General features: G+C 43.2%; 2 protein-coding genes across 2 annotated transcripts in view; one reads left to right on the forward strand and one right to left on the reverse strand.

The window, feature by feature from the left end:
- LOC148356192 (protein-methionine sulfoxide oxidase mical3b-like) overlaps positions 1-1,644 on the forward strand; it is a 43,455-nt gene extending 41,811 nt beyond the window's left edge. Inside the window, 1 exon segment of the mRNA XM_088348105.1 lies at positions 60-1,644. Within this exon segment, the coding sequence (XP_088204231.1) occupies positions 60-232 (173 nt within the window). The 3' untranslated portion in view covers positions 233-1,644.
- Positions 1,532-19,167, reverse strand: lta4h (leukotriene A4 hydrolase). The gene is made up of 19 exons (XM_088348090.1): positions 18,946-19,167; positions 16,049-16,179; positions 15,869-15,989; positions 13,494-13,562; positions 13,328-13,432; positions 10,836-10,888; positions 10,699-10,771; positions 10,497-10,637; positions 8,810-8,833; positions 8,669-8,739; positions 8,493-8,604; positions 8,283-8,427; positions 8,102-8,205; positions 7,961-8,031; positions 7,840-7,894; positions 7,681-7,776; positions 5,154-5,236; positions 4,980-5,084; positions 1,532-1,717 (listed from the first exon to the last, which is right to left on the reverse strand). Exons 1-19 carry the CDS (start codon positions 19,093-19,095, stop codon positions 1,585-1,587), a joined length of 1,842 nt encoding a protein of 613 aa, XP_088204216.1. The 5' UTR covers positions 19,096-19,167; the 3' UTR covers positions 1,532-1,584.
- Between the last annotated feature and the right edge of the window lie 1,172 nt (positions 19,168-20,339).

Here is a 20,339-nt window from a genome sequence, read left to right on the forward strand (position 1 = left end):
TGTCACCATTAGCGCTCGTCTACTGTGGAAGGTCCAATTGAAACCCGTCCCCGCTGCAGATCGCCTAAAGGGTGAGGAGGAACTGGCGAAGGAACGCAGGATCCTGGAGGAGATGTTGGAGGTGGTCGAGCGCAGGAAAGCTTTGGTTCCTCTGCTGAAGGAGCTGCGACTCCAAGGTGGCCAACAGGACCAAAAGCTCAGGACTGCTATGTTTGGACAGGATTGGACCTGAACCTGGATGAGTTCCTGGATCTTTGAAGGCCATACATTGAAACCAGCAGTTCTCCAAGAGTGGGGCATGTTGTTCCGTCATGGTTGCGGGGGAAGCAGTGGCGCTCCCATTCCACCTCCACGCGGTAGAGACATGAAGTGGCCAGGTGAAAAAAATTACGTAAGAGATGAGAAGGCGGGGAACGAGACGAACATCTCCCAAAAACTAAGACGAGGGAGTTCGACAAAGACACAGAGACGGTGGGACTTTTCTGTTTTTTTTCTATTTTTTTACAGGGGTAAAAAAAACCCATCTGATTGGCTTAAACGAGATCACATGTTCAAATGAATTTCTTGTGCATTCAACCATTTGACAAAGGAATTATTCACCAAAGGTTTCGAAGATTCAATATTTACAATTAAGGTATTTTCCTGCAAGATAAGGCGCACCAGACTATAAGGCGCATGTCATTCAAACTTAAGTAAGAGTTGGGTTTCAAAGTTGAAATTTGAGATTGTATTTTAGGTAAAGATAAGAACACACTCTGAGTCAGAGATTAGGTTTTTGAGAGTCCTACCATCTGAGGCGCGTCCCACCCAATGTTCCCTGTAATTTTTTAGTGGAAGTACAATTTTGGCAACAAGATTGACTGACTGATTTGAATGCAACACAAACTTTTTCTTCTTTTTCCCTGTTTTTTTTCTCTTTTTTTTTAATTCCTTTAAAAAATCTCATTCTGTTTGTTTTCCTAGCCGTTACTTTTTTCTTTTTTGTTCTCTATTTACTTTTTTTTCTGGCTTTTTTCTGAATTTTTCCTTCTTTCTCTTCCTTTTGTTTCTTTTTTTCTCAGCTTTTCACAACTTTTCCATTTTGGTATTTTTTTTCTTTTTTGTTCTATCCCCCTTTAAGTCATTCTGTGCACAATTTTACATAATATTTGGTCACGTTGGGATGAAAGAAGCAAAAACAAGCCGAAGAGCCGTTTAGGACCCGAAAGATCCTTTTAGTGGGACGAGCCGAAAAAGCCGGTTCTCGAAAAACTCTACTGACTTGACTCAACTTCGTTCTACTTCGACCTTGACTTCAAAATACCGCATTTAGAACACAGCGTCAGGGGAACCTGAGTATTTTGACCTTCATGCACTGTAACTTTGACTTAATTGGCTTCTTAATTAGCAATTTGGAGCCCTGATTTTTGTGAGCTGGCTGGATTTTCTTGTGCGCGGAAAAGCTCAATTGTACATGTGCCAAAAAGTTTACCTGCTGATCAAGTTCGCCGAGTAGCCACCGGTTTTCCACAATAAAGGGGAAGAAAACATCTTTCAAGTGAAAAAGATTTATTTGCTCTTCTGTACGGTGACGGCTTTCGGTCTTCACTGGTCCTGGTCCCCGGACACCTTCAGGTCTTTGGCCACCAGCCCGGACGTGACCGGGTGCATGGCGGCCCGGTGAGCCAGGAACACTCGCACGGCTTCGTCTCGGTACTTTGCGAAGTTATAGACCTCCCTGTGAGGGCAACGCGAAAGGTGAAAACACCATTGAAGATCAAATAGAGCAGGGGTCTCAAACGCGGTGCCCCCTAGGGACAGCTGAGATAACTACAGACACCTGTCCTGGCAGTTTTTTTAATTAGTTGTGATGGCTCCAGCAAGGCACGACTACATTGCCAAGTGCTGTAAGCACAGGGCAATGTAGTTGTGCTTGATGAGTTAAGTTAATGGATACGTGCTAAAATGTGATGCTAACGGCTAAATGCTAACTTCTTCATGCTAAACATTTTTTGGTAATGGCAATATTATAACGACTTCATATTTACAAATTATGCTAATGGCCTCATGTTGATGAGTTGTGCTAACGGATACATGCTAAAAAGTGATAACTGCTTCATGCTGAAACATTTTGCTAATGATTACATGCTAACGACTTCATATTTACAAATGATGCTAATGAGTGCATGTTAATGGATACAGGCTAAAAAGTGATGCTAACGGCTAAATGCTAACTGCTTCATGCTGAAACATTTTGCTAATGATTACATGCTAACGACTTCATATTTACAAATGATGCTAATGAGTACATGTTAATGAGTCATGCTAATGCAGGGGTCGGGAACCTTTTTGACTCAAAGAGCCATAAAAGCAAAAAATATTAATTTTATTTTGGGAAAGAGCCACACCATATATTATGAGACAAATTTACTAAATTGCTAAACCCGCACCCCAGACAAAAGCTCAGTCTTCAGCACATTTATTTTTGATGATTTGATAAAAAATATGAAAAGAGAATAATGCCAGAGCCCCTGTCCCAAAATCAACAAACATACCACTTTATACTTGTCTCTTTCTTGCAATTACTCAAGATCGGTTAAACTCCTTTTGACCCTTTTTTTTCATACATATTGGTTTCAAAACCAGTTGCAAGCAGTTATTGTGTAAAAACGTCACAACATTCTGCAAATAGGGAGCCTGATGCGCTTACTTTTGGCGCAGACGATGTAGGGTGAGAGATGGGAGGGAGTGCTTGCACTTTTTGCATGGCTCCACCCATCCCTCCCACTCACCCAATCAAAAGACTAAGTTCTCTTCCGGTGTTTTGGCGTATTTACAGTGTGTTCTGTGGATTCATCATAAGGTATCTGAACACTGAACACAGATTATATAGTGAACTTTTATATAAAGGATTCTCTAGTGTTGTACAGCCAAAACGAGTTTTTCCCCCCTTTTTTGTGTGACACCTTGACTGTAAATTGTAGTGAAAAACGTGCCCTATATATACTGCGAAGTAACGTCGGCTACTTAGCTTTGGATTGGATTTGCGTGTACCTGAATAGGATGAATAACTCAAGTTTCGAACAAGATAGAGATATTTTGCATGCAATCAAATTTGTCTCTGAGCCATAGATATTCATAGAAAGAGCCATATATGGCTCGCGAGCCATAGGTTCCCGACCCCTGTGCTAATGGATACAGGCTAAAAAGTGATGCTAACGGCTAACGGCTAACTGCGTCATGCTGAAACATTTTGCTAATGATTACATGCTAACAACTTCATATTTACAAATGATGCTAATGAGTACATGTTAATGAGTTATGCTAATGGATACAGGCTAAAAAGTGATGCTAACGGCTAAATGCTAACTGCTTCATGCTGAAAAATGATTCTGTGGGGGGGCGGAGTCCCTCCACCGAACCAAGTTAAAAATTACAAATACAGCAGAGTTAACTTTATGCTAACTCATAATGCTAACAAATCAACGCTACCGGTTCTCTACCAACATCTGCCTGATCCATCACAACTCTTACAATTGCCGCGGGAATTGTCTAGTTGAACCCTACTTCCAATAAATAACTTCACCTAAAATTGCTCATTTTTCTTTTGGGGTAGTTTTTTTTTATCTGTTGGTCACAAGAAGTCTCAAAGGGGTGCACAGACTATTACAAACAACGTAGAAATTGACACGTAGGGATATTACACCAAAGCCTCAAATACAAACTATGGAATTATATAAAAAATCTGAACATTGAAGTAAACCACAAACACAAATGAGCTTCATTAGCCTCTCTCTCGTAATGTCTCTCTCTCGTCATCTGGCTCTCTCTCGCTATCTGGCTCTCTCGCACTCTCTCTCTTGCATCTGGCTCTCTCTCGTCATCTGGCGCTCTCTCGTAATCTGGCTCTCGCTCTCGTCCTCTGGCTCTCTCGCTCTCGTCATCTGGCGCTCTCTCTCGCATCATCGGCCTCTCTCTCGCTGGCTCTCTCTCGCTCTAGTCATCTGTCTCTCTCTCGTAATCTGGCTCTCTCATTTTCTCTCGCTCTCGTCATCTGGCTCTCTCGCATCATCTGTCTCTCTCGCTGTCTCTCGTAATACCAGCTCAGTAGCCTAGATGGTAAGGCGCCCGCTTTGAGACTGGGAGGTCGGTGGTTCGCGCCCCGTCCGAGTCATTCCTAAGACTTAAAAAGTGGTCGGCGGCGCCCTCTGTTGGCTGCGGCTGCATCGGCTCGCTACAACGGGTCAGGTGCAATCGACATTTCGTTCTGTGTACATTGTTACACAGAATGACAATACAAGGAAATTATTATTATTATTATTATTATTATAATCTGGCTCTCTCGTTTTCTCTCGCTCTCGTCATCTGGCTCTCTCGTTTTCTCTCGTCATCTGGCTCTCTCGCTCTCATCATCTGGCTCTCACTCTCTCTCGTCATCTGGCTCTCTTTACACACATATGTATAAATATAAACAGATAATAGTTATAATTTAAAAAAGCGCCACAAAGAATGCTAATCTTTACATTTTAAAAGTGTACTACTGTGTTTTCCCCTAAAAAATTAGACCTGTGCTACAATCTATACAAAAATAACTATTTCTTAAGTGTGATATTTCTCGGTTTATCGTTTGGACTGTATCTGAAAGCTTCATTTTTCGTAAAGGAAAGTTTCCCCCACCCCCCGTAACAGTATTGCCACACCAATGCTCTTTTCTCCTGAAAAACAACAGCGACCAGATGATGAAGGTGCTGCATCTGAGTCCGATCAGGAGGCTTCACCTGCAACCCCCAACCCATTACAACAGGATGAAGAGGAATTGGAACCTCCAGGCTGTATTTGCCCAAGACACCACAAACCCTAGTGGTTAAAGGATCCGTAAATAGCATAGTATTTTAAAAACACATATCAAACTGGGAGCCTTTTGCGCTAATTTGAAACAAAAAAAATAGCTCTCAGCTTGAGTAACCTTGGAGACCCCTGAAATGGGATCGTCTTTGTACCTGAAGAGCGGTCGCGTGAACTTCATCCTCCCCTGTTCCGTCGCCATCTGGAGCGCCATAGGGACGCTCTCCTCCCAGTGGGACCTCACGCACAGTCGCAGCCACCTAAGACACCCACCGGCCAATCAACAGACAGCTTTTACTGCGGACGGACATCATTGAAACGGAACCCACCTGAATCGGACCTCCGCGTTCATGCGGTCGTTGAGACCGTAGACCTCCTGCATCTTCTTGACGTGGCTCAGAGGAAGAGGCTCCTGAAAAGGGGAAGCCGGCTTGAATGCGTTCCGATATTAAAGCCCCAGTGTGTAATATTTGACCACTCGATGGCACTGTATTGTCTAGTGCAGGGGTGTCAAACTCATTTTAACTCGGGGGCCACACCATAGAACCAACATTCTGTCGGGCCGGACTAGTAGATTTGAGAGAAAGAAAAAGAGAAGGAAATAAGAGAAAGAGGGAGGGAAAAGAAGAGAGGGCGGGACAAAGATAGAAAAAGAGGGGGAGAGAGCGTGAGAAACAAAAGATGAAAAGAAAGGGAGAGGAAGAAAGAAATCCAAAGAGAAATAGAAAGACAGAAGAAGAGAAAAGAAAACGCAAAGAGTATAAAGAGAGAAAGAGAAAAGGAAAAAAGGAAGTTAGAGCAAGAGAGGTTAAAAGAGAGAAAGAGACAAAGAGCAACAAAGGAAGAGAAAAAGAGAGATAAAGAAAAGTGAAAGAGGGAGGGAAAAGGAGAGAGGGCGGGACAAAGAAAGAAAAAGAGAGGGAGGGAGAGAGCGTGAGAAACAAAAGATAAAGAGACGTGAGAGAGGGAGAAAAGAAAGGGAGAGGAAGAAGGAAATCCAAAGAGAAATAGAAAGACAGGAGAGAAAAGAGAAAAGAAAGCGTGAAGTGTATAAAGAGAAAGAAAAGAGAGAAGGAAAAAAGGAAATTAGAGCAAAAGAGATTGAGAGAAAGAGACAACAACAAAGGAAGAGAAAAAGAGACACAGAGAGTGAAAGAGACAGAGACAGAGTGGGAGAAAAGAAAGACAGAGAGAGACATAAATACAAGTACAGTGTCTTTGTTCGAGGCACCTGGCTTTGGCAACATTAAGTTGACTTATTTTAACCTGCAGCTTGTTTTTCTCTTGCGCTTCTCTGAGTGTTGTCTCGCGGGCCGGATTCAATCCCTTAGCGGGCCTGATCTGGCCCGAGGGCCGCCTGTTTGACACCTGTGGTGTAGTGCCAACAAAAACCAGTGCCAAGAAAACAGCGTGGCAGCAAGATGCCAGCCGAACGTGGTTGATACAACTTTAATGTTTTAGATTGCTCTTAACGAAATGACTCCTTACTTAAGGTTATTGAACACAAAATAACCAATTCATTTGGGTATTTTCTACAAATATATAAATATATGTCTTTAAGCATTTCATACAATTATATACAGTGGAGCCTCGGTTTTCGAACGCCTCTCCGTTGGAACAAATCGGAGTCCGACCAAAAATTGAGAAATTCTTGCTTCGGAGTTCGGACCCCGGAAATGCGTGAGTGCGTACGCTAGGGGGCGATGCTGAGCGGCGTACGGGTGTTTTAGCCCCTAATTATGCCTCCGAAGAAAGTCAGTGCAAGCAGCAAAGTTGCTACAGGTGAAAAAAGAAAAGTAGTGCGTAAAACTATTGTATTTAAGAAAGAAATAATAGCAAAATATGAAGGTGTGCTGATCTTGCTAGGGAATACTCCACCGTCCACCTGCGCCTTCTGCTGACCACCACAAAGGTAAGAAATCCTATTCATAATTCTTTTCTTTATCCCTTTTTATTTTTTACACGTTAATGTTAGCGTACTCTTTCGTACGGAAGATAACAATAACGCGGATGTACGATTAGCCTGGGTTAGCTTTATGTTTACGTTAAACATTCAAGGTAAACATTCAGGGTGTTGGAACAGAGCCCCCTCTCCAATGAACTGCTCACCACTTGTTGTGGAGACCCGGGTGCTAAATGACTTGTAAACGACCTGATTTTTTTGTTTTTACGCGAACGTACAATTAGCCTGGGTTAGCTTCATGTTTACGTTCATGGTAAACATTCAGGGTGTAGGAACGGATTAAAACGATTTACATTACTTTTAATGGGAAAAACGATTTCGGTGATCGAACTAATCTGTTTTCGAACAGGGTTCTGGAACGGATTATGGTCGAGAACCGAGCTTCCACCGTACCTAGTTTTGAGTGAGTGGTATAGTACAAAATCACTCTACATTTTAAAGATTATGGAAAAAATAACCCAACATTAGGGTTTAAAAAAAACAAATTCACTTATTTGAAGTCAAGTCATTTGTTTAGCTCTTAATCACAAGGAGTCTCAAAGGGCTACACAAATATTTGCAAACCACAGACTATTATGATACCATCCCCTGATCTAAAACCTACATGAGGGCAAGGAAAAACTCCCAAAAAAAACCTCAACATGAGGAAAATGAAGAAACCTTGAGAAGGGACCGCACATGTGGCATCCCCCTTATTTGAAGGAGAAAGGACTTCTTTTTTATCAAGACTTCATGTTTATGTGGAACAACACATATTCCCAAAAAGTCCCAAAAATTGGGTTATCTTTTCCACCGGCAGCCTGGGAATAGCAAGAACCCAAAGCTGGTTGACCCAGAACCCAGAAAATTGTGATGGGAGTACAGTGGAAAAGCCCATCAAAACTCCTTTTTACCTCTTGAAGAAGAAGAGACAAGAATTCAATAAGTTGGTGGGAAGACAACGCGTCCACATCCGACCGGGTGAAGCCATTCAGGTCTTTGTCCTTGGCCTTTCAAGGGAACAGGGACACGGTTCAGACCTGCACATGCAAAGAAAAACTCCCAAGTCTTACCTGGACCCACCGTTGACAAAGAGCGATGCATACGTCGGCCAGGGTGGTGTCATATCTGAAGGCAAAGGAGAGAACTTGTCAGTTGAGCGTTCTCCTCCCTCAAAACCACACTGATCCTTACATCGGTTTGACCGGGGGCATCCCTGGTGTGGACATCCACGCGTTCCAGTCGACCTTGTTTAGAACGTCCACCTTGGAGACAAACCAGAACTGTCCAGTAGATCCGAGACCATCTTTCACATCTTTCCCATGGATGCCTTACCTTGTCTTTGAAATACGTGAACAGGTAGTCCTTCCACTGGTCTGTGGTGACGCTTCTGTAGGCAAACATCTGGATGTAGGACTTGACGAAACCCATGAAGACTTCTAATTCGGACAAGCAGGACAACTCACAAATCTGCGAGGACAGTGACTCAGACAGAAGCGCAGGCTTGAAGTTTTACCTGGACCTCCCATGAGTTCTTCAAGGTGGTACAGAAGAGCAAAGCCTTTCTCGTAGGGTACGGAGGAGAAGGCGTCGTCTGGGTCCACCTCCTGTAGACTCGGGACCAGGTTGGTCAGAGGGTTTTTGGCTCCAAAGGTGTTCACCTGCAAAACAAACATGCGTAAACAATACGCTTGCTTGAAAACAGCTCAAACCCTTCAGTTCTCACAGAATCCTGGAGGTCCTTCCATCCTCCCATCGCCTTAAACTGGCGGAAAGGTTCTCCTTCCATACTCCTACCAATCATCCTCTCAAGGTACACCGTGTGACCTTCGTTCAGCCTTTGGACACAAAAAACTCCATGATCTAGTCTAAACTCAAGTCAAAGTGAGAAGAGCGCGGTACCAAAAGTGTTCCCAAGTTTTGTTGGTCACCAAGTTTCCCGTCCAGCTGTGTGAGATCTCGTGAGCGATTACCTGACGGGAAGAGGACAGCTTCAACATGGTTTCGAGGTTGCAAACCTTTGAGGAGATGTGCAAGGCTTACGTTGGACAGAGACTTGTCTCCAGCCTGAGGACACAAAACAGAACATCAACGTAAGGGAATAAGTCAAAGTGTTTTCTACTATCTTTGTGGGGACCAGTAGATAGATGTCTAGAAAGATAGATGGATGTCTAGATAGATAGATGGATGTCTAGATAGATAGATGGATGTCTAGATAGATGGATGTCTAGATAGATGGATGTCTAGATATAGATGTCTAGATAGACGGATGTCTAGATAGACGGATGTCTAGATAGACGGATGTCTAGATAGACGGATGTCTAGATAGACGGATGTCTAGATAGACGGATGTCTAGATAGACAGATGTCTAGATAGACGGATGTCTAGATAGATGGATGTCTAGATAGAAGTCTAGAAGTCTAGATAGAAGTCTAGAAGTCTAGATAGAAGTCTAGATAGATGGATGTCTAGATAGACGGATGTCTAGATGGCTAGATAGAAGTCTAGATAGATAGAAGTCTAGATAGATAGAAGTCTAGATAGACGGATGTCTAGTAGATGTCTAGATAGATAGATGTCTAGATAGAAGTCTAGATAGACGGCTGTCTAGATAGATGTCTAGATAGATAGATGGCTAGATAGAAGTCTAGATAGATAGAACTCTAGATGGCTAGATAGAAGTCTAGATAGAAGTCTAAATAGCTAGATAGAAGTCTAGATAGATAGATGTCTAGATAGATAGATGGATGTCTAGATAGATGGATGTCTAGATAGATACTTTATTCATCCCCGTGGGGAAATTCACACTTCAAGCAGTCTCCTTGTGTTGAAGATAAAATCACAATAAAATAAAGAAATAGAATGTGTCATAATAGTCTGTAATAATAGTTTGCAATAGTCTTTGATCTGTGCAGCCCTCTGAGACTCTTTGTGATTAAGGGCTATACAACGAAGCATGACTTGACTGACTTGAATACAAAAATACCCAATATAACGTGTTGATAGAGTATATAAATAGTGCTGCATAAAATACACGCTGTGATAAAAAATAGGGTAATATGCAAATGTGGGGGTGGGGTTTTAATGTGGGCTTTTACTCCCCCGGGTGGAGTTAAGGAGCCTCATAGCATGAGGGAGAAATGATGATGTATCAGAGTAAGAGTACAGTTTCTTCTTCACAGATCTAATAAAGTAAAAGTGATATAAAAATACTCTAAGTAGTACAAAATGTCCCAAAACCTACTCAAGTAAATGTAGCGGAGGGAATGCAACTCAATTCTGGTCTTGACCCAGTTTTAGTGTGAAGCCTTGGTTTTAGAGATTAGGTTTTAAGTTGAGCTTTGGTTGGAGTTAGAATAAGGGAATCGTTTGTGAAGATTAAAGCCAAGGTAGGAGGCTAGGAAATGCATTGTGGCACAGTTCTGAGGTCATGAGATTGAACCTCTTGTGTGGAGTTTGCATGTTCTCCCCGTGCTTGCGAGGGTTTCCTCCCACATTGCAAAAACATGCATGTCAGGTTAACTGGTCGGTCCAAATTGTCCCTAGGTGTGAATGAGCGAGCAAATTGTCTGTCCCTGTGTGCCCTGGCAACTGGCTGGCAACCAGTTGAGGGTGTCCTCTGCCCACTGCCTGAGGTGAGCTGGGATGGGCTCCATCACCCCCGCGGCCCTACTGACGATAAGCTGTGCAGATAATGGATGGATAAAAGAACTGTGTGTGTGCACTCACCAGCAGTGTGGGTGTGGCAAAGGTCAGGCAAGGATTTTCCATTCCCCCGTAAGGAAAAGAAGGCGGCAGGACCAGAATGTCATACTGCCCCCAAACGTACGGTCCGGCCAGGTCCTCGGCAGTCTTCAACATGGCTTCGGTCTGACGGGAACAAAGACCGTCAAGTGCCAGGCCCGCATGTGGCGAGTACGCGACTACGCACCTCGGAGAACTCAAACGCAGCTCGGTCCACGTACTCCGCCTCCGACCAAACTCGAGACCGGGGCCCGATCTGCCTGATAGAAGCGCTTGTCATAAGTCCGATGCGGCTCGGGACCGGGGACCGGGACTACGGCCTACCTGCTCTCCAGGGCACCGACCACCAAGGCAATCAGGTAAGAGGGCATGGCCACCTGAAGGGACAAAGACAATAGGATTTGTCACAAGGAGTATTTGGAGTCAGTGTTCCCTCTAATTGCGCACTGCTCGCACATTCTCAGTGCACAAGAAAATCTAGCCAGCGCACAAAAATCAGGGCTTAAAATGACTAATTAAGAAGCGACTTAAGTCAAAGTTACAGTGCATGAAGGTCAAAATACACAGGTTCCCCTGACGTTGTGTCCTAAATGCGGTATTTTGAAGTCGAGTCGAAGGAGAACGAAGTTGAGTAAAATTAGTCGAGTTTGTCGGGGAACCGGCTTCTTCGGCTCGGCTCACTAAAAGGAACCGGCTCTTTCGGGTCTTGAACGGCTCTTCGGGTTGTTTTTGCTTCTTTAATCCCAACATGACCAAATATTATGTAAAATTATGCACAAAATGACTTAAAAGAAGGGGGGAATAGAACAAAAAAAGAAAAATACCAAAATGAAAAAGTAGTGAAAAGCTGAGAAAAAGAAACAAAAGGAAGAGAAAAAAAAAAGGAAAAATTTACAAAAAAGCCAGAAAAAAAGAAAGGAAAGAAACGTAGGAAGAAAGTAAATAGAGAACAAAAAGAAAAAAGGAACAGCTGGGAAAAAATAAACACAATGAGACTTTTTTTAAAGGAATAAAAAAAAAATAGAAAAAAAACATGGAAAAAAGTAAAAAAGTTTGTGTTGCATTCAAATAATTTCCCATTTTATCAAGTGAATCTTGTTGCCAACATTGTACTTACACTCAAAAATGTAATTAAGTACAGTTCTGTATCTTACAACCGACTCAATAAGCCCCCAAAAATGTTAGTATTATGCGACAAAATATCTCGGGAAATAAAAAGAAATGGATATCTTGTGAAAGAATTGTAAAAACAAATGACGTTTGTAGGCCGTACAACCTTTGCAATCGTACATGAGTCAATTCATTCAAAAGTGAAAAATAATTTTGCATTGCCGGAAACTCAGCAAAATGCAACTTGATGTCAAGTTTTGGACATGTCTGATAATGACTTAGTTGCCACACTTGGGATTATGGTTGCTCACTGTTGTTTCAAGCGCTGCTCACCGACTTTGTGTGAACGCTCAGACCCGTAAGGAAAATGACAGGGAACATTGTTTAGAGTGACGCGTTACTTTTCTCGGTAACGAGGAGAGTAACGCGTCGATACAATTTGTGAACCCGACTGTCGCTACCAGGGTTGGGTAGGGTTACCTTAACTGGATTACTTTCAATGACTTTTGGATGACTCCAATACCAAATACGCTAATAAAAGACAAAAGAAACTGCCTATACAATATCTAGTGGAGGCAAAATTGAGTGTGTGTGGTAAGTGGCAGGGTTATGGAAAGAGATACAAGCAGTACGAGTATGAGGGTCGAGTGAGGGAATGTTCTGAGATAGCGGCGCTCGAGTACAAAAGGTAAGATTTAGACCGGTGGAATATATGCGCAGAGGAAGACTGCAACTTCTTGGCTTGTGCATAAATCAAATTAGCGTAAACATACCCTCATCATGCAAAATGCAAAAAGAAAGGCACATGACGCAGCTTTCAAGGTAAAAGCAATCGGGAAGTCCGTTAAAGAAGGAAACAGCGCGAGTGACGCTGCGGGAGCGTGGGACGACGTTTATATGACAAAGTTTCTTTCCGACACTGAGGAAGACGACTTTGATGGCTTCAGTTCTAAGAAGGAAGATGAAGACGGTTTACCGTGATTTTTACAAGTACAGTATGTTTTTTTTTTTTTACCAGACCTGTTTACTGAGTTGCGAGCGTGTTGCTACCATTAACTGCCCTGTCACAGGCACCGTTTGGGATGAAAGTTATATTATTATTATTAAAGCTTTAAAAACTCTCTCGGTGTACCGTCTTTCTTTGTAAATATGTGTAACCCATGTATTTGCAACTGTATCTTTTTGTAATGTATTATTTTAGACACTTATTCTGATATGTTTTGCACAGGCGAATGAAAAAGGAGGGGCGGAACAAACACGGGGTGATGGGAAGTGGGGAGCGGTAACAGTGAGGAACAGACAGACCTGTTTGTGGACGCTGCGGACCATAGTGGATATATATTTTTCCCACCCTTACCTATAGAAATATACACTTTTTTCCTTGGATTACTTTCAACGGGACCCGGACTACGCAGGTCTGCATCAAACCTTAAGTACGGGTATCATTTTCCGTTCATTTTGCCGGCTGTGATTTTTGGACTGTCTACTTTAATGAAGGACATTCAGTTTCAATCGTGGGACTTAAAGTTGGGTTTGGGTTATTTTTGTGTTTGCGTTACATTTTTTAATGTGGGCGCATGCGGCTTATATACAGGTGCGGCTTGTGTGAGTACAAAATCGGTTATCCTCTTAAAATGTGGTGGGTGCGGCTTATAATCAGGTGCGCTTTATAGTCTGGAATTTACGGTACAAACATGTCTGCATACGTTCTGTCTGAAACGGTAGATGATACGATTGGCCTCCTGAGGGTCCGCTTCCTGCCCGTCCCGCACTGCACTCATGGCCGCCACCAACTCTTTGGGTACGGATACCTGTCGGAGACACACAGAATCACCAGCATGTGTTCTTGGGTAAGTGGGGAAACGGGCTTACCTGAGCATAGTAAGTGTGTTTGATGGCCGGACTGTCCTGACAAGGCACCATACTCCTGCAGTGATGAGCCTGGGATAGGACATTCCATTTTTAATTGTGCAAAATGTGAGGGAACTGCATAAAATCCATGTGCTTTATCGCCATCTCCAAATTTTTTCCCGAGGATCCTGAGCCGTGATGTCATCAGAGGAACACCAGCATACCCACATCAAAGGCGCCGCCGCGAGCGGCAGCCTTTCCTGCAGCTCCGTGTTATTTCGCTCTTTTTGCTATTTATTGTTTTAGGGGGCCGCTTCTATCTTGGGTGTTTTTCGTCCCGTTTGACAACTACACTTTGGATGACTTTCTATCCTATGGTTATGGGTTTTAACGCACAAAAATGCGTTTATTCAAGGAATCGACTCCTTGCCCTGAAGAATTCTCGTGATGAGGGGCCCTATCGTGGCTGCAGAGCCGGAGCTAAGGTGAAGGCTAGGCGGCTAGCGGCGATAGAATCCTTCGGTACCGTCCGTAATCATGGGAAATGTGAACTCTCTACCAAATAAGACCGACGAACTGGCTCTGCTGGTGAAAAACATTAAAGAGTACAAGGAGTGCAGTTTGCAGTGTTTTACAGAAACGTTGCTAACGTTTAGCATCCCTAATGTCAGCGCTGTTAGGGCAGACAGAAACACAAACGCCTTCGGGAAGCGAAGAGGAGGTGGACCCGCTATCTATGTGAACACGAGGTGGTGTAACCCTGGGCACAAAGATTTCCATCTGCTGCAGGGACGTCGAACTTTTGGCCTAGCGTGTGACGTCATCCACTCCGCTGTTAAACTACAACACAGCACCCTGAGGCCATCCTGTTAATCTGTTAATAATCAACACAAGGATACTGCTGGAAGTGTGAATTTCCCTACGGAGATAGATAAAGTATCTATCTACTTGCAAGCCAGTCGCCATATTGTTTTACATATTAATGAGCCGAAGAGGTTATGAGTGTTTTCAGAATGCCTTAGTATCGCAGGCGGATGCAGTAATGGTAGGGCTCTCGGCATTCGTTTGTTTCAAATTCTTTTTCCTACCCAGACTGACACAGGAAATCAAATTGCTCGCGACAAAACTGGGTGTTGCCATCAGAGCTGGCCTCACTTGTTGTGTAAATGGGATTTGCCCTTTTGTAAAGGCTGTGTTGCTGTACTTCAATGACATAAATCTAGAGCACAGGTGTCAAACAGGCGGGCCAGATCGGGCCCGCAAAGGGATTGAATCCGGCCCGCGAGACAACACTCAGAGAAGCGCAAGAGAAAAACAAGCTGCAGGTTGAAATATGTCAACTTGATGTTGCCAAAGCTAGGTGCCTCGAACAAAGACACTGTACTTGGATTTATTTCTCTCTCCCTCCCTCTCTCTCTCTTTCTTTTCCACCCCTTTTCTCCCACTCTGTCTCTTTCACTCTGTGTCTCTTTTTCTCTTCCTTTGTTGCTCTGTCTCCTTCTCTCTGTGTGTCTTTTAACCTCTTTTCCTCTAACTTCCTTTTTTCCTTTTCTCTCTTTTCTCTTTCTCTCTTCCTACCCTTCGCGCTTTCTTTTCTCTTTTCTCTCCTTCTGTATTTCTATTTCTCTTTCTCTTTGGATTTCTTTCTTCCTCTCCCTTTCTTTTTCCCCTCTCTCACCACTTTTTATCTTTTGTTTCTCATGCTCTTTCCCTCTCTCTCTTTTTCTTTCTCTGTCCCGCCCTCTCTCCTTTTCCCTCCCTTTTTCTCTTATTTCCTTATCTCTCTTTTTCTTTGTCTTTAATCTACTAGTCCGGCGCCCGACAGAATGTTTGTTCTCTCGTGTGGCCCCAGAGTTGAAATGAGTTTGACACCCCTGCTCTAGAGGAACCGAGCAACCTTAAGATGAAGTTTGCAACATCCAGTAACCATCTATTATCTGCACCGCTTATCCTCAGTAGGGTCGCGGGGGTGCTGGAGCCCATCCCAGCTATCTTCGGGCAGTGGGCAGGAGACACCCTGAACTGGTTGCCAGCCAGTGAAGGGCACACAGACAGACAACTCGCTCACTCATTCCCACCTAGGGAAAATCTGGACCGGCCAATTAACCTGACATGCATGTTTTTGGAATGTGGAAGGACACAGGGAGAGAACATGCAAACTCCGCACAGGAAGGCTGGCAGCTGGATTTGAAACCATGACCTCGGAAATATGCTTCAGAAGCGCTAACCACTCAGCCGCCGTCCCGCCCTATTTTGCAACATATTTGCGCAATTGTTGGCAGGGAAAAAAAAAATCTGAGAATCGCTTTAAGGAAGTAGCAAGACGGCGGTTAAGTCGCAAGAGGAGATGGCAACATCAAGGGGCAAGTACAATGGAGCAACATCCAACGGCTCACCTGGCATTGACTGAAGAGATAGGGATGCTTCTTTCCCGCCGTCTGTTGCGGGTTCAACCACTGCAGCGCCGGCGCCGTGGGGGCCGTCTCGTACGCCACCTCCACGATCACGTGCTGACCCCTGAAAGGTTCCAGAGACCTCGTCAAAGATCCTGCGTCCGGGAAAACCCAAGACCTCACCTGGAAAGCTCAAAGGGCAACGTGATCTCCAATGGTGCCCCCTTGAAGGCGTGTTTAGGTCCCATGGTAAAGCGGGCTTCCTGACCATTGGCGCTAACGGAGATGATCTTCAGGTCTCGGGTGTCCAAAGTCTGCAGGGGGGGACAAAGTCGAGGGGTTTCCATTTGCATCGCCCCTCATCACAAAAAGTCTCAAAGGACTGCACAGACCACAGATTATTGCAAACCACAGACTATTATGACACTGTCCCCTGATCTAAAACCTACATAAAGGCAAAGAAAAACCCAAAAACCTCAGGGTGAGTCAAGTCATGTTAATTTGTTTGGCCCTTAATCACAAAGAGTCTCAAAGGGCTGCACAGACCACAGATTATTGCAAATTACAGACTATTCAAACTCCATCCCCTGATCTAAAACCTACATGAAGGCAAGGAAAAACTCAAAAACCTCAGGGTGAGTCAAGTCAAGTCATGTTAATCTGTTTGGCCCTTAATCACAAAGAGTCTCAAAGGGCTGCACAGACCATAGATTATTGCAAACCACAGACTATTGTGACACCGTCCCCTGATTTAAAACCTACATGAAGGCAAGCAAAAACTCAAAAACCTCAGGGTGAGTCAAGTCATGTTAATTTGTTTGGCCCTTAATCACAAAGAGTCTCAAAGGGCTGCACAGACCACAGATTATTGCAAATTACAGACTATTCAGACTCCAGCTTCTGATCTAAAACCTACATGAAGGCAAGGAAAAACTCGAAAACCTCAGGGTGAGTCAAGTCAAGTCATGTTAATTTGTTTGGCCCTTAATCACAAAGAGTCTCAAAGGGCTGCACATACCACAGATTATTGCAAACCACAGACTATTATGACACTGTCCCCTGATCTAAAACCTACATAAAGGCAAAGAAAAACCCCAAAACCTCAGGGTGAGTCAAGTCATGTTAATTTGTTTGGCCCTTAATCACAAAGAGTCTCAAAGGGCTGCAACAGACCACAGATTATTGAAAACCACAGACTATTATGACACCATCCCCTGATCTAAAGCCGACACGAGGGCAAGGAAAAACTCAAAAACCTCAGGATAAGTCAAGTCATGTTTATTTGTGACGCCCTTTATCTCAAAGAGTCTCAAAGGGCTGCACAGATCAAAGACTACAGCAAACCAGACTATTATGACACCATCCCCTGATCTAAAACCTACATGAGGGCAAATAAAAACCCAAAAACCTCAAGGTGAGTCAAGTCATGTTAGTTTGTTGGGCCCTTAATCACAAAGAGAAGCGCATGATAAAAATGAGCTGCGTTTTGAAATATATTCAAGCCAGGCACACCTCGCAAAACAACTGTAATAGTATTTCTATCTCTTCCCTTCTCTCTCTCCCTTTTACGCTCTTTTTTTTTTCATCCTTCTTGCTTGCTTTCCTTTTCTAACACCCTCTTTCTCTCTTTTTTCTTTCTTTCTCTCCCCTTTCCTTCTCTTTCTCTCACTTTTTCCCTTTCCAATCATGTTTTTTCTCGCTTTCTTGTACTCACTCTTTTCCGTCTCTGAGTTTTTCTCTCCACTCATTTTTCTTTTTTCCCTGCTTTCTTTCTTGCTCTATTGTCCTTTTTCAATTTATTTTACTCTTTCTCCCCTTTTTGGTCTCACTTACCTTCTCTCCCTCTTTCTCTCTCTCCCTCTGTCTCTTTAGTTCTCTCAGTCTTATTATTATCTCTCTTTACTTCTCACGCTTTCTCTCTCGCTCTCTCGCTTTAGTTCTTTCAGTCTTATTATTTCTCTCTCTTTACTTCTCACGCTCTCTCTCTCTCTCACAAACTCTGTCACTTTAGTTCTCTCAGTCTTATTTCTCTCTCTTTACTTCTCATGCTTTCTCTCTCTCTCTCTCTCTCCCTCCCTCACTTTGTCTCTTTAGTTCTCTCAGTCTCATTATTTCTCTCTCTCTTTACTTCTCACGCTTCATCTCTCTCTCTCTCTCTCACACAAATTGTCACTTTAGTTCTCTCAGTCTTATTATTTCTCTCTTTACTTCTCACGCTTTCTCTCTCTCTCTCTCACAAACTCTGTCTCTTTAGTTCTCTGTCTTATTATTTCACTCTCTTTACTTCTCACGCTCTCTCTCTCTCTCTCTGTCGCTTTAGTTCTTTCAGTCTTATTATTTCTCTCTCTTTACTTCTCACGCTCTCTCTCTCTCTCACAAACTCTGTCACTTTAGTTCTCTCAGTCTTATTTCTCTCTCTTTACTTCTCATGCTTTCTCTCTCTCTCTCTCTCTCCCTCCCTCACTTTGTCTCTTTAGTTCTCTCAGTCTCATTATTTCTCTCTCTCTTTACTTCTCACGCTTTATCTCTCTCTCTCTCTCTCACACAAATTGTCACTTTAGTTCTCTCAGTCTTATTATTTCTCTCTTTACTTCTCACGCTTTCTCTCTCTCTCTCTCACAAACTCTGTCTCTTTAGTTCTCTGTCTTATTATTTCACTCTCTTTACTTCTCACGCTCTCTCTCTCTCTCTCTCTGTCGCTTTAGTTCTTTCAGTCTTATTATTTATCTCTCTTTACTTCTCACGCTTTCTCTCTCTCTCGCTGTCACTTTAGTTCTCTCAGTCTTATTATTTCTCTCTCTTTACTTCTCACGCTTTCTCTCTCTCGTTACTTTTCTTTAAGAACCCACTAGTCCGGCCCCCGTGGGAATTTTTATCTAGTATGTGGCCCCTGCAGCTAAAATGAATTGGACCGCCCCTGGTCTAAGGTGTAAAGCTACGTGAAACGACCTTTGAGTGAATGTCCAAGTCCCCTAACTAGTCAAAGTTCAGGTCCATAAACACTTATCTGTCCTGATTAACGTGAACGCCTCGGCTAACTGGAAGGCTACACCACCCGGCCGGCTTTTTTTTCCCGTTACCAGAGACGAGAAGCGTTCCTCCAGAATCTCCACCGTCAGGGCGACTTTCCCACGAATGACACGAGTGTCGAAGTCGACGCGCAAGTTCAAGTTGAGGTGACGGCTGACGCACTTGGCGGCGGACGCGAACGAGGACGGATCGGCGGACATGTTGGCTCCTGGATGCTGCTTTGTCCACCCACGGTGAGGAGACTGAACGCAACAGGAGGAGAACCTTCTTATCTTATAAGGCGGAAATTGAACCGACTACGTCCGTTGGGCGGATTTTCAAAGTAAAAAAATATCAATGCAGGTAACCCTTAACACCAATATGTTTCGACAGAAAGAGTGATGTAATTCCATGGGGTTAAAGACATTTTGATTTTGAGGTATCCAACCGTCGATTTTGCCGTTCACATGTATTATACTAAACATTGTTTTTGTAATTTGAAAAAACCCAGCGTTTCCGTTTGGTAATGTCGAAGTCATTGTTTTTTAGTGATGGGAATACTCTACCGGCTCTTTTTAGAGAACTGACTCTTTTAGCCCGGTTCTTCTTTTTCTGTTGCTTTTAAGGGAAAGTGGGTATTATTTACTATATATTTCTGTATTGTGTAGCGCAACCAAAAATGAGAGCTAAAAAACACATGGGAGAATACAAACTAAGAAGATTCAAAGTGACCAAATTGCACCATTTTTCTCATTTTTTGCCCAGCCATTTGCAAAGAAGAAATGAAAAGGGAGAGACGAAAATGGAAAACGAGGAAAATGCATTAAAAAGATTAATAGAGGAAAAAGAGAAAAAAATAAAAGAAATAGGAAAAGAGCATACCTGTCAACCACCACGGCTCCATGCCCATACAAACTGTCGTATTTTCCCATAAAAATACAAAATGATCGTACACCATATTTTTTTTCGGAATGATGCATGATGGGATGTCACCCGGCGACAGACGCATGCCCACAGTAGCATCAAACCACTCACTTCGTTTGCAATGAAAAAAAAAAACGATACCGAGATAGAGGCTACCGCGGCGAACTGGTTTGACTCGATCGATTTGCCGTTTGGTGATCGTCGGTGTATACCGGATGGTACCCATCATTGACAAATTTGTGTTTTTCCCTACAGATTTTCTTGTACGTTGTACTCATCTTAAAATGCATAAAAAACGTACTTTGTATGGCAAAACCGTACAGATTGACAGGTATGAAAATGAGAGCTCAAAAACACATGGGAGAATACAAACTAAGGAGACTCAAATTGACCAATTCGCACCATTTTTATCATTTTTTTCCAAGCCTTTTGCAAAGTCAAGTCAAGTCATGTTTATTTGTATAGCCCTTAATCACAAAGAGTCTCAAAGGGCTGCACAGGTTATTGCAAAGAAGAAAATAAAATGAAAAGTGAGAAACGA

The sequence above is a fragment of the Urocampus carinirostris genome, chromosome 11 (genome assembly GCF_059441175.1).
Source record: "Urocampus carinirostris isolate Australia breed hairy pipefish chromosome 11, RoL_Ucar_1.0, whole genome shotgun sequence".
Classification (NCBI taxonomy): Eukaryota; Metazoa; Chordata; class Actinopteri; order Syngnathiformes; family Syngnathidae; genus Urocampus; species Urocampus carinirostris.